The following is a 14573-nucleotide window of genomic DNA, read 5'->3' as shown; positions in this document are numbered from 1 at the left end:
TGTAGATTTCCACTTCTTCCCTGTCTCCACTTTTGTGAAGAGGGACCACATCCGCCCATCTCCAATCCCGCAGAACCTGTCCCGTCTTTAAAGATGTATTAAATACATCTTTAAGAGGTCCCGCCAGGACCTTCCTGTATCCCATCCGCCCCATAGCTTTGTCCACCTTCAGATTCTCAAGCTATTTATAAACTCTTTGTTCCGTAAACAATGCAGTATCCACTCCATTCCCAGATGTTCCCTCGGCAGTCAACCGCGGTCCTTCTTCATGATTTTCCTCCTTGAACACCGAAGTGAAATAATTGTTTAACATGTTCACTTTATCGCCATTCTCTTTATCTTTCAGTCTCACAATTCCATTCCTATCTCTTCTCCTTTCTCCAATATATCTGAAAAAGGTTGTCACCTCTTTTTACATCTTTAGCCATTTTTCTTCCACTCGCGCTTTCGCTAGCCATATGTCCCTCTTTGCTTCTTTGAGTTTAATCCTATAATCTTTTCCGTGATCCTCTCGTTGCATTCTTTTGTATTTCTTGAACAAAGCCTCTTTTGCTCTTATTTTTTCAGCTACTTGTTTGGAGAACCATATAGGCTTCCTGCTTCTCTTGTTTTTGTTTACATTCCTCACAAAAAGATCACAAAAACAAGAGAAGATGAACAAAAACAAACAGATGAACAGCTCGCAGAAAGTTCTGATGTCCAGGCAAAGTAAAGATGTGCCGTGCAGAATACAGCTAGTAGACACTTGACACGATGGCAGTTCATGTCTGAAGAAAAAGCAAGCAGCAGCTCAGTTGATCTTTGCAGAGGCCTCTTACAAAGTCCTGCACATTCTACGTCACTAAAGGTGTAGTTCCTAGAATCCAGGAAAGTCCCCGAACCCATTTGGATTACTTCAGAGGCACTAGACATGCTGTTCATCACAGAAACCTGGATTAGAACTCCCAAAGACCCCATCGTACTGGATCTCTGCCCTAAGGGATATAAGATCATCCACTGGGACAGGACAAACAGAAGAGGTGGTGGTGGTATCGCACTTATATACCGCTCCTACCTCAAGGTTGAGCCATGCTCGCAACTCTTATCTGCCTCGCTGGAAATCGCTGCAATCACCGTACATCACTCATCACTTTAAAATCACCTAGTTTGTGTGTTGTTTTACAGGCCACCAGTTCACTGGAATAGTAGTCAATCTGACCTACTGGACTTTATCGCCCATATCTGTGTGGTGAATTCTAACATCCTTCTGCTGGGAGACCTTGACCTCCACTTAGACCAATCTAGTTCACCCGACACTATTCAATTCTTTGACTTCCTTCGACTTTGGGACCTAAATTGCCCCGACATTTGCCCATCCCACTGCAAAGGGCATTCATTAGATCTTCTCTCTTTTAAATTTTTGGACGATGCCAATTTCCTCCTGCGTGACATTAGTTGGTCCGAAACTTCCTGGTCTGACCATCACAAACTGCATTTTACTCTCCGTTGGCGAATCTCAGGTCTCCCCCAGCCTCGAAAGACTTACACATACTATTCTAGATGCGTCATTGATCCTTCTCTATTCTGGAAGTATTTTTATAGTGCTGACAGCATGTTCAATACACAATCAACTCGCTACCTTACCGATCTGGAAACTAGATGTCTGGCCGTGTTAGACTGTCTTGCGCCATTACGCCTCAAAACTTCCTACATCCGCAGTTCCACATCTTGGTTCTCTGCCAGCCTTAAAGCTCTAAAAACTGAGACCAGAAGACTAGAAAGAGCTTGGTGCAAGCGAAAAAGTGATCTAGCACTTAGTGCATGGAAAGACTGCCATCGAAAATATAAATACGCCATCCGGCAAGCAAAACAAACTTATTTTTCAACTACATTGCAGTCTGCGGGCCGGGACATTAAAAAGGTGCATCACCTTCTAAACTCCTTCCTTGATACCCGAAGGTTAGAAGTCTCTGATGGAGACCTTCCATCTGCCACCCAACTCGCAACTTATTTCAAAGAGAAAATCCTAGCCTTGCGTTCAACATCGGTTAGTAGTATTCCAGCTGTGTTAGTAGTATTCCAGCTGTGGACGCATTCTTAGGCTCCTTGCCAAAGCCCGAGGATTCCTGCCCGGCTGATCGTACATGGACCACCTTCAATGTTCTATTATTTGACAACATATCCACTGCCCTCACAAAGTTCTCTAATAAATACTGCAGACTGGACGTCTGCCCAAATCACCTTTTGAAAGTTGCTCCGAAATGTTTTGTTGACGATCTGACTTCCTACCTCAACTATATACTAGAAACTGGGACTTTCCCGCCAGAGCATGGTAACATTCTACTCACTCCCATACCAAAGAACCTTAAGGCTAAATCCGATGTTCTTTCCAACTATCGCCCAGTGGCTTCCATACCATTGGTTATCAAACTTATGGAGAGTATGGTGAACCTCCAGTTGAATGAATTCCTGACTAACTTTGACATCCTTCACCATTCACAGTCAGGTTTCCCTACCCATTACAGCACTGAGACAGTACTAGTCACCAGCTTATCAAACTTCAAACGAGCTATCCATTGGTCGGAAAGTACTTTTGCTTCAATTAGACATGTCCAGCGCCTTCGATATGGTAGACCACGACATACTCCTTCATCTTCTTGACTCTTTCGGCGTGGGTGGGTCAGTTCTACACTGGTTCAAGGGCTTCTTAACCACCAGATCCTATCGGGTCACCATGAACTCAACCATCTCTGCTCCATGGTCTGCCTCTTTCGGGGTACCCCAGGGTTCGCCGTTTTCTCCAGCATTATTTAACATCATGCTGGTACCATTAGCCACGGCTTTAGCGGACCTTGGCCTCAATCCATTCATCTACGCCAACGGCATAACCATCTACATCCCCTTTCATACCTCCATATCCGAAATAGCTGGTCTCATTGAAGTTTGCTTCTCCACAATCGAACATTGGGCTCAGGTGCTTAGTTTCAAACTCAACAAGGACAAAACCCAATGTATCATACTCTCGTCCCCCCATAGTCCACTTACTGAAACTACTCTTCCAGTTCAAGGCTATGTTTTACCAATTTCCAACAGTTTGCGGCTTTTAGGTGTGAATCTGGATGTGCACCTACAGTTCGACAACCACGTGCAACTGGTCTGCAAACGAATGTTTAATGCTATGTGGAGGCTCCGGCGCATCCAAGAGAGCTGTTCCGCACCCTTGTGCACTGGCTAATATTGTCCCACCTTAATTGCTGCAGTGGGATTTATGCGGGCTGCAAAACTCTCTCTCCTAAAAAAGTTCCAGACAGTCCAGAAAACAGCCGCGAGACTGATTTGGGTGAGAATCGATTCGCACATGCGCAGCCTCTGCGCTACAACCTTCACTGGCTACCTGTACAGGAACGTATTACCTTTAAAGTTTGTGCTTTGACCCATAAAATTATCTATGGGCTTGCCCCAGACTACATGCTGAGCTTGATTGATCTTCCACCCAGGAATTCTGTGCCTGCTGCCCGGTCATATCTTCAACTCCACTTTCCAAGCTGCAGGGGCATCAAATACAAGAAGATTTTTTCCTCGTCTTTCCGCTATTGCTGCCCAAAACTGTGGAATGCTCTGCCAAGGCACCTCAAAATGCAACTGGACCACACCCTCTTCAAGAAATTACTGAAGACATACTTCTTTGTTGCAACCTACTCCACTAGTTCTCCTGCTGATTAATATTCCCTTACGTTCCCCTCCCTGCTTAGTTTTCCGCTGTTAGTCAATGCCCCCTTGTTTTATCTTTTTCGCTTATCTGGATCTTCATAATTTGTAATTCCTCCTATTTTTCTGTAAGCCACATTGTGCCTGCATGTGTGGGAAAATGTGGGATATAAATGGACCATAAATACATTTCTGGAGGTTGTCTATTAAAAATAAGCCCAAATCTGTTGAAGCAGGCACCAGAATGTCTGGAACATTCCGAATCAGATGTCCCGGTAATAAGTACACGATGCTTCGGTTGTTCCATTCCAATGGGCAGCAGCAGTGCAGTGATGCAATAGCTAGATGGTTGCTTCACCAAGTATTCCACAAGCAATTCTGTGTCGCTATGCCAACTGGGGATGAAAAGTCAAACCGCATTAAAGCAATGTACAGAAGTATCAAATCCAGAAGGATGCCATCAGGCTCTGTATTGCTGTTATAGGCAGGGCATGGACCCTTATAACAGTATTAAAGACTTTGTTGAAATCTAAGTAGACTACATCCAGCATTTGACCTCAATCCAGTTCTTTTTTTTTTTTACCCAGTCAAGAAATCAGATTTGTTTGTCGTGATCTACTTTTGGGGACGCCATGTTGCCTCGGATCTTCCAACCCATTAGAATGTAGAAAGTTGATTTACATTTCGGATAAATATATGAAAAGTGATTCTATAAACTAGCCACCCACATTTACATGCCACTTGCATCTAGAATGCTAGCACTTATGTGCATAAGTGTACATTTAAAGTGCGGCTTTTCAGGCTGCAAGAGTCTGAAAAGATCTAGCATTAAGGCTAGATAATTTGCACAGTTATGCCCTCTTCCGGAAATATTTTAAGACTACTCTTTTAAAAATATTTGTATGATAATAGTTCATTTCTTCTGATATTATGATGTTATTGTCATTCCCAAGTTTCTGTCTTGGTTTATTCTTTAGGGGGGCCTTTTTTCTAGGCGCCCTGAAAAGTGGCCTGCACTGGTGTAGGCGCATGTTTTGGACATGTGCAGGTCCATTTTTCAACGCGCCTGGAAAAAAGGCCTTTTTATTTATTATTTTTTTTTTTTAGGCCAAAAATGGATGTGCAGCAAAATTAAAACCAGTGCGCGTCCATTTTCGGCCTGAGACCTTACCACCACCCCTTAACTTAGCGGTAAGGTCTTACAGGCTAACTGGACAGTAAGCGTCAGTGTGCATAAACTGCCAATTACCGCCGGGTTAGCACCATGCAGTAGAAAACTTTGGATGCAAGTCAAAAAAGGAATTGCTGCCCGGGGCACGTGGTAGGCAGGCGGTAGTTCCAATTTAACATGTGTTGGACCTGCGTAGGCACCTATACACCTTAATAAAAGGGCCCTAAGTTTGTAAACTGCTTAGAACCCAGTGGTACTAGCCGTCTAGAAGTTGGTGTAACCTAGTAGCCGTAAACCTTTTCCCAGAGCACAAAGCTTGAAAAATACCCCGTTAATGCTCATATGAGCATATTGCAACATCTCGGCACTCATATGAGCATATTGCAACATCTTGGCGCCTTATCCCAGCTTGAATACATTTATGTGTATAGTAAGGTTGGAGTCAAAGTTCGCTGTGCAGATTACCGCAGCCTCCTTGAAACTTTGATACAGCTGTAGCCCCTGTCTGCAGCAAAGTTTCATATGATTAAGCACTATTGAAGCCCCCATCCTCATTTCACTATTACATCACTCTTGTGTGCTTTTACCACTGCACTATGTCTGTGCAAGACATATGTATACGTTGCAACTACCTCTGCTGGTAGGTTGCTCCACGCATTCACCAGCCTCTCAAGTAAAGAGTTTTCTTGTGATTTCTGTGTTCTAAATATTTGTCCATACAATTTCACATCATGATCCCATATCCATACATTTTTTTCTGCGTGGAATATTTCTTGTTGTACTATATGGAAGCTTGTCAAGTATTAGAATAATCCTATCATTTCCTCCTTTTTCCAAACACTGTATGGGGGGAGCCTTAAAATGTGCCATTCTCTTAGCTGAGGAGGAGGGAGAGTAAGCTGCCATTTACATCTGGCTCTGTTTGTGGTTAATAAAGGTCTATATTAGAGTCTAAGCTCTGCGAATTACCCTTGAGGCTCAGAAAAACCGCAGTAGGAGCTGTAAGAGGCATCTTGGTTTTAAGTTCTGTATTGATTCTTTCTATGGGGTTTTTGCACTGTCATTTGACCTTGAAAAGCAGCGTTGTTGCAGTTTCATGCATTTTTTAGGCTTTTCTTTTTTGAAAGTGAAAAGTAAAACATTTTAGATATTGTTTCCTTAAATTAGCTTAGCGATAAAAAAGAGCTTTTTAATTTTTTTTAGCATCGAGCAGGAGTTCAGTAAGGATTAAACAGCTAAAGTTCCTTTGTGATTGAGTTCAGCGGAGCTCCTGTTACAGCAAAGCTGTGTTTGCACAGTCATATATTTTTCTTCTAGCTGTTTAGCATATTTCATTTAAAACTGCCTCCCTGCAAAGATGGGCTTCTCTGCATGCATAATCATTAGAGCTGTGCGCTGGTCATAGAAATGATCATTTTTTGGCAGTCCTTTTGGTTTATCTTGATTTTTATGATTTCCAAGTGTGTTTATGCATTTTCTGCTCTTTTCATGGCTTTGTAACGTTGCCTTTGCCGAAGAGTAGACGATGGCCTATTGATCTGACGGATGTGTCTTCAGGTGATTTTTCTGAATCAATGTCTCTTCTTTAAAGATTTTATTTCAAATGTCTCCTTAGTCTTAATACTGTAAAAACATGCTTTGAATATAAATAAAGCAAAATAAGGGAAGTTTTGTATGGAAACAAACACACAATCTCATCATTTCCAAGAATCTGAATGTACCACCTTGTTTTACTACTTTAACCGAACCAGCTTTTTCGTACGACTCTGGGACCCAGCTGCTACTCTTTCTCTCCTAAACCCTATCCCTCAATTTGCACAGCATGGGAGACATGGGAGTCATCTTGAGAGCAGAAATGTCTTGGGGCCTACATTTAGTGGATAATTTCAAATCATGGTATCTATGTGACATGTCAAAAGGTGTGTATTTTATAAAGGCGTATATAGAAACACATGCAATTAGAAATCTTCATACAAATATAATTGTAACCAACAGTTTGGCATCATATTTCATACATAGTTTGATTTTTTTTTTCACATGGAGTAGGGTATTTTTGTTTTTTTTCAGTTACCTCTGTGCCTTTTACAATAACCCCCAAGTAACACACAGATTCTCTCACACAAACTTGCACCTTCTCCGAAGAAAAGTTGTAAATGTGTGCACTTACAGGTTTATTTTATAAAATACATGTGTACGTATGACTTCGTCTAAGCTCCACCAAACTGTTCCCCAAGGAATGCATATATGTACATATGAACATAAGAATAGCCATACAGGTTCAGACCAAATGGTCCATCTAACCCAATATCCTGCTTCCAACAATTAATGCCAATAATTTCCAATCTAAGTCACAAGTACCTGGCAGAAACCCAATTAGTAGAACCATTCCATGCTACCCATCCCAGGGCAAGCATACAAGAAAGCCGAATCTTGTGATGTGCTTAACTTTTCACACGTATACCCCTATGCAGTTTTAAAGAATGCATTTTCCACATGCAAAAGATGCTTTACCTGCAGAAAATGCTTTTTAAAATGAATCCTTCAAAGGGTAATTCTATATCAGAGCATCTGATAGTAGCCTTTTGTATAAGGGAAAGTAGGCGCCTGCTTCTCCTTTATAGAATACTGGTGTAATTGAGTATATAAGTACATAGGCACTTAAGCATGAACACTGCTGCCAGCCATTGAGCTGGTGCTATCACCTGAATGCTGCAGATAGCTGTGTAACTTAGTGTTTTGCAAGTTACATATGTAGGCTTGAGCTGGAAAATGCACACTACAGGTCAGATTCTGTACACGGCATGCAGATTTCCATGTGCAAAATTGCACACTAAGATGCATGTACAACTAAATTGCATAACGAGCCGGGTAGTGCTAATAAGTGGCTGCTAGCAATCAGTTATTGGCATTAATTCACAACATATTTTATTTGCACTCACATCTTGCTAAGCGCTATTCTGTAATGAACTGCGCTCAAATCTTATAGCGTGTAACTCAGAAGGGGAGTGACCATGGGAGGAGCATGGGGCAAGTCAGGGGTGTTCACCATGCATGAATATCCGGGATCCGCACCTAACTTGCGCAGCAGGTTTTATGCCAGGTTTAAGTTGATGTGGATCCCGGTGTTATGCACTATTCAATAAAGGGTGCTGATCTGGAATGCCTGTTAGCGCTAAATTTTGATCACCGTTTACTGAATTCATCCCTATGGTAGTCAAGCAAGTATTTATAGAGTAGCACTTAATCAGAACTTTAGTAGTTACACGTATGTAAACTTGTGCATAAATGTCAATATGCTGTGTTACAGAAGTGCCTTCTTAATGGGCAGGTGTGGAAAGAATGACGAGTCCTTTTTGTGAGAAAGCCCAGCATTTGGGAAGTGACAGGAAGATTTCTAATATCTTACATCTGTAGCAAAAATAGTAATTCTGCCTAACTTTGCTTTGTGTGGTTCCTTCCTGAAGTTCTTACACATCTCAATGGGTTTTTCTAGCTAAGGGCACATGCAGTGGACGTGAATGGAAACCAGGTGGAGAATCCCATCGATATTGTCATTAATGTCATTGATATGAATGACAACAGGCCTGAATTCTTACACCAGATTTGGAATGGAACAGTTCCTGAAGGATCCAAGCCAGGTGAGACCAGCTTAGCATGTATTGTTCTCATGTTAACACAAGATGGCTTGAAAATAAGTTAGCAGTCATATTTGAAATGCTGTTATTGGATAATCCTTGGCTGATCTAAGACCAGGACAGCTTTTCTATTGTTATTTCTATTTAAACTTGTTGACCTTTGAAAACACATGCATTGAAACTAGTGCCTTCCCTGTTGTAAACTTACAGTTCAACCTGGTCTAAACCAGTTTTTCCCAAGACCATTCCTGGAATACCTCGTGCCAGTCAGGTTTTCAGGATATCCACAATGAATATTCATGATACAGATTTGTGTGTAGTGGAAACAGTGTATGCAAATCAATACATATTCATTGTGGATATCCTGAAAACCTGACTGGCAACGGGTACTCCAGGACTGGACTTGGGAAGCATTAGTCTAAGGGGGTCCTTTTACTAAGCCGCGTAAGTGTCTACGCGTGCCCAACGCGAGCCAAAATGGAGTTACCGCCGACTACCATGTGGCTCTTGCGGTAATTTCATTTTTGGTTCGCGGCCGATACGCATGTCTGAAAAATAGTTTTTATTTTCGGATACGCGTAATGGATGCGCAGGTCATTACCACTCGGATTCCTTACCGCTAGGTCAGTGGCTGGCGGTAAGGTCTCAGACCCAAAATGTACACATGGCAATTTTGATTTTGCTGCACGTCCATTTTCAGCAAAAAAAAAAAAAAAAAAAGGCCTTTTTCAGAGGCGCGCTGAAAAATGGATTGGCGCGTGCCCAAAACCTGTGCCTAAACTACCGCAAGCCATTTTTCAGCATGCCTTTGAAAAAGGACCCCTAAATAATATGTATAAATGAGTCACAAAAAAGACTTGAAAAACAACTCGTACAATAAGCACAGCACACTGGATCTATTGATAGACTCCAACTTTTCCTGAACTTAGATGTAGGCAACTGCCTCCTGTACCCAATTTTCATAGGTGCCAGTGCACCATCTTCTGGGACTGCGCTGCCGAATGCTTGGAAGAAAATATAGCTTGGGGCTTATGAATTTGTGCTCACAGGCCTTGAATCAACCTTGCACAGGTTTCTGTGGTGGAGGAAATAGGACTTTTGTACACAGGCACCCTATGTTAATTTCTGGTTGGGGCGGAGACGTCTCCTCTATTGTATATGAGTGCCCAGATTTAAAAATGACCTTACCTAAAGCAAATCAACCAAGCAAAGGAATTGTGTTAGCAAATGCTATGAGGCTAATATTCAGCAGGGCTGTAGTACATCAAAAATAATTTATCTAGGGACCCTTTTACAAAGGAGCGCCAAAAAGTGGCCTGCGGTAGCGTGGCTACATGTATTGGACACGCGCTGGAACATTTCTCCACCGTGTCTGGAAAAACGGGGGGGGGGGGGGGGGGGGGGGGGGGGGGTTTGGAGGATGCCGGGAAATGGGCATGCGGCAAAATTAAAACCAGTGCGCTTCTATTTATGGCTTGAGCCGGCCCTTAACGCCATCCATTGACTTAGCGATAAAGGCTCATGCATTACCCGTGCAGTAACTGTCCAGCGTGTGTCAACTGCCGATTACTGCCGGGAATGCCCCGCGGTAGAAAATAGAAAATTATTTTCTCAAACTCGGAATTACTGCCAGGCTCACATGCCAGCTGGGCGGTAATGGCAATTTGATGTGCACTGCACACACATTGGCCCTTAACAAGCCTTTGTAAAAGGGCCCCCTATTACCTCTAGCTGGATTTTCAAAGAATATAACAGGTTAAGTCAGGCCAATGAGGATCACAATCTTAAATTAACTGGATTAATTTTAGGTATCACTAAATATCTGCATTATTTAGTTTAGAGAACTGTGCTTTCTGGCATACCACGATTCCTCCCCAGTCTTTGGATAAAATTTAACGTGTCAGCAGAGCTGAAATTTCAAAAGGAAAGACTTGACTAGTTAACTGGACAAATCTTATGAATATTAACACACATGTGAGCAAAATAAAATATGCAGTTAGAAGCTTTTTGTGATATTCAGTCAGCTATCCAGACAACTGACCAGATATAGTTAGGACAGCCTTTTTGCTGATAATTCTTATTAGGAGCTATTTTTTGCTGTCGTTTGAAAGTGTTACTGGATCGACATACATACTTTTCACCAGGCAGTCTATAATGCCACAGAAAATTGCTGATACATTGGATTTAAGACTTTTTCTGTGCAGTGTGTGCAGATCAGAAAGGGGTTTGTTGGGGTGGGATTTGGGCATTCCTAAAACTTAGATGTTTTTCTGCCATAATGGAACAAAACAAAAATGTGCATGGCTAAAAGTTAGATGTTTTGGTCTAGATCTGTTTCAATCATGCCTAAGTCACAAAAAGGTGCCCTAAATGATGAAATACCACTGGAGGGATTAAAGTATGACCCCCACCCCATACCCCCTCCCACCCCCCAAGATGTGAAAGAAACAATACATACCAACCTCTATGACAGCTTCAGATGTTATGGCCAGTCCTATTAGAGCAGCAAGCAGGTCCCTGGAGTAGCCTAGTGGTCGGTGCAGTGGACTGCATATCCCATTCTAACTGGTACACTTGTGGTGGAAAGTGTGAGCCCTCCAAAACTCACAAAAACCTGCTGTACCAACATATAGGTAACACCTGCAGGTGTAAGGGCTATTGCAGTGGGGTACAGTAGGTTTTTGGTAGGTTTCTGAGGGCTCACCATACAATATAAGGGAGTAAATGTGAGGTGGGACCTTTTATGTGAAGTCCACTGCAGTGCCCCCTAGGGTGTTTCACTGCTCTGCTGAGACGTTTGTGTGACCAGTCTACTAAGAATGCTGTCCCCTCATACATCACTTCTTTTTGTGTGTTTTTCCCTTGGACTTTTTTTTTCCCCTCAGAATTGGTCCTAAAAGATTTTAGCGTTTCACCTAAACCAGCCTGTTTTTCTTCCCTCCTTTGTTGAGGAGGAGTTTCCAGATTCATTTGGGCAGTTGCACCTTTTGGATGTGCGCAGGACTCTGTTGCAGTATCTGCGAATTACAAATTCTTTCAGGACCTCTGATCATCTTTTTGTGCTGTTTGCAGGTCCTCGCAGAGGGTCTTCAGCGTCTAAAGCCACTGTTGCCCGTTGGCTCAAAGAAGCTATCTTTTCAGCATATCTGCTGTCTGGCCGGGCTCCGCCTGAAGCCTTTAAGGCACATTCCACAAGTGCGATTTTCTCTTCCTGGGCAGAAACTGGAGCACTATCTCTTCATGAGATTTGCAGTGCTGCAACATGGGCTTCTAAGCTCTCTTTCGCCCGACATTACAGGCTGGATGTGGCTGCCAGGAGGGATGCGCGTTTTGGAGCACAGGTGCTAGCGCGTGGTGTGGCTTGTTCCCACCCTATTTAGGGATTGCTTTGTTACATCCCATACATAATGGCTTCATCTGCTTGATGACAAGGAAGGGAAAATTAGGTTCTTACCATGATAATTTTCTTTCCTTTAGTCATAGCAGATGAAGCCATGAGCCCTCCCTGTATGATTGTCTGTATTGCAGTATTTCTGATTTTAGGTGCTGTTCTTGTTTCCTGAAGTTATATTCCTTCTTTGGGGAGTCGGAAAACAGTCTTCAGGATTCTTGTTACAGTTATAGGAGGATGAGTTCATTCCCTCCAGTTCATGTTTTGGGAGGATGAGTTTATTCCCTCCAGGAGGATGCAAGTATTCCCTCCGTTTATACAAAGTGGAGGACGAGTTTATTCCCTCCAGGAGGATGAGTTCATTCCCTCCTTTTTTGAGTTCATGCCCTTGTTAAGGGGCCATCGTTCGCTGTGAGGAAAGTTCATGTTATTCCCATTGCGATTTGCCATACTGCTTTGGAAGCTTCAAATACTGAAGAGGCAGTGGAGGTAGCTGGCCATGAGGCACTGAGAAAAGTTGAGTGCTCTCTATCTCCCCCTGCTGGTTGATGGACACAACCCATATGTAATGGCTTCATCTGCTATGACTAAAGGAAAGAAAATTATCATGGTAAGAACCTAATTTTCCCATCCAATTAAGTACATTTCCTTCAATCTTGAAGTGGCCAAGGAGTCTTAGTAGTATGTTGTGTTTTACCTTGTCGAATGCGCTCGACATGTTGAACTGGAGGAGAAGTATGCTTTTATCTGTGGCTATTTCCGGCTTGAATTTGTCCAGGAGGGTGACTAGGACAGTTTCGGTACTATGAGGAAGGACCCTACCTGTCCTCCCAACTATCGCCCCATCTCCCTCCTCCCTTTCCTATCCAAGATACTTGAACGTGCTGTTCACCGCTGTTGCCTTGACTTTCTTTCTTCTCAAGCTATTCTTCATCCATTTCAATCTGGCTTTCTCCCCCTTCATTCAACTGAAACAGCGCTTGCTAAAGTCTCCAATGATCTGTTCCTGGCCAGATCCAAAGGTCTCTATTCTATCCTCATCCTTCTCGATGTATCTGCTGCTTTTGACACTGTTGATCACAGCCTACTTCTTGATACGCTGTTCTTTCCTGGTTTTCTTCTTATCTCTCCCAGCGTACCTTTAGTGTATACTCTAGTGGATCCTCCTTTACTTCTATCCCACTGTCAGTTGGTGTACCTCAGGGATCTGTTCTGGGTTCTCTTCTTTTCTCCATCTGTACTTCTTCCGTTGGTACTCTGATCTCATCCCATGGTTTTCAGTATTATCTATACACTGATGACTCCCAGATCTACCTCTCCACACCAGAAATCTCAGCCGAAATCCAGGCCAAAGTATCAGCCTGTCTGTCTGACATTGCTGCCTGGATGTCTCAGCACCATCCGAAACTAAACATGGCCAAGACTGAGCTTCTCATCTTTCCCCCTAAACCAACCTCTCCTCCTCCCCCATTCTCTATTTCTGTGGCTAACACTCTCATCCTTCCTGTCTCATCAGCTCGTAACCTTGAGGTAATTTTCAACTCCTCCCTCTCCTTCTCTGCACATATTCAGTAGACTGCTAAAACCTGTCGTTTCTTTCTCTATAATATCAGCAAAATTCACCCTTTCCTTTCTGAGCACACTATCAGAAGAACCCTCATCCACACTCTTATCACCTCTCGCTTAGACTATTGCAACTTGCTTCTCACAGGTCTCCCACTTAGGCATCTCTCTCCTCTTCAATCTGTTCAAAATTCTGCCGCATGACTAATATTCTGCCAGTCATTATGCTCATATTAGCCCTCTCCTCAAGTCACTTCACTGGCTTCCTATCTGTTTCCGCGTACAGTTGAAACTCCTCTTATTGACCTATAAGTGCATTCACTCTGCAGCTCCTCAGTACCTCTCCACTTTCATCTCTCCCTACATTCCTCCCCGGGAACTCCGTTTCCTGGGTAAATCTCTCTTATTTGCACCCTTGTCCTCCACTGCTAACTCCAGACTCCGTTCCTTTTATCTTGCTGCACCATATGCCTGGAATAGACTTCCTGAGCTGGTACGTCAAGCTCTATCTCTGGCCGTCTTCAAATCTAAGCTAAAAGCCCACCTTTTTGATGCTGCTTTTAACTCCTAACCCTTATTCACTTGTTCAGAACCCTTATTTTATCATCCTCACTTTAATATTCCCTTATCTCTTGTTTGTCCTGTTTGTCTGTCCTAATTAGATTGCAAGCTCTATCGAGCAGGAACTGTCTCTTGATGTTCAAGTGTACAGCGCTGTATACGTCTAGTAGTGCTTTAGAAATAAGTAGTAGTAGTAGTACTATGGTGGGAGCGGAATCCTGATTGTGAGTTATGTAATATTGAGAACTTGTCCAGGTATTCCATAAGCTGTTTAGTTACAGAACTCTCCATCATTTTTACTTCTAGTGGGATAGACAATACTGGACGGTAGTTGGTAAGATCTTTTGTGCTTTTCTTGGGCTCGTTTGGTATTGGGGTGAGTAGGATGTTGCCATATTCCTTGGGGAAGAGACCTTGTTGTAGCACGAAGTTTATGTGGGATGTAAGGTCTGCTATGAAGCGGTCGGAGGTGGATTTAAGTAGATGACTGGGATATGTTTGCAATGGGTGTTGGCGAATCTCTGAGTCGCTTGTGTAACTGATTCGGTGTTGAGGTTAAATGTTA

The 14573-nt window shown here is 42.9% G+C and overlaps 1 protein-coding gene across 1 annotated transcript in view; it reads left to right on the top strand.

Annotated features, from left to right (window-relative positions):
* CDH2 (cadherin 2) overlaps window positions 1-14573 on the top strand; it is a 423873-nt gene that overhangs the window by 313197 nt on the left and 96103 nt on the right. Inside the window, exon 6 of the mRNA XM_030213715.1 lies at window positions 8352-8496. Coding sequence (XP_030069575.1) covers window positions 8352-8496 — 145 coding nt within the window. The remainder of the gene's footprint in view (window positions 1-8351; window positions 8497-14573) is intronic.

Source organism: Microcaecilia unicolor, chromosome 1 (assembly GCF_901765095.1).
Source record: "Microcaecilia unicolor chromosome 1, aMicUni1.1, whole genome shotgun sequence".
Lineage (NCBI taxonomy): Eukaryota > Metazoa > Chordata > Amphibia > Gymnophiona > Siphonopidae > Microcaecilia > Microcaecilia unicolor.
The sequence above is the reverse complement of the archived record's forward strand: the minus strand, read 5'-3'. Positions and strand labels throughout refer to the sequence as shown.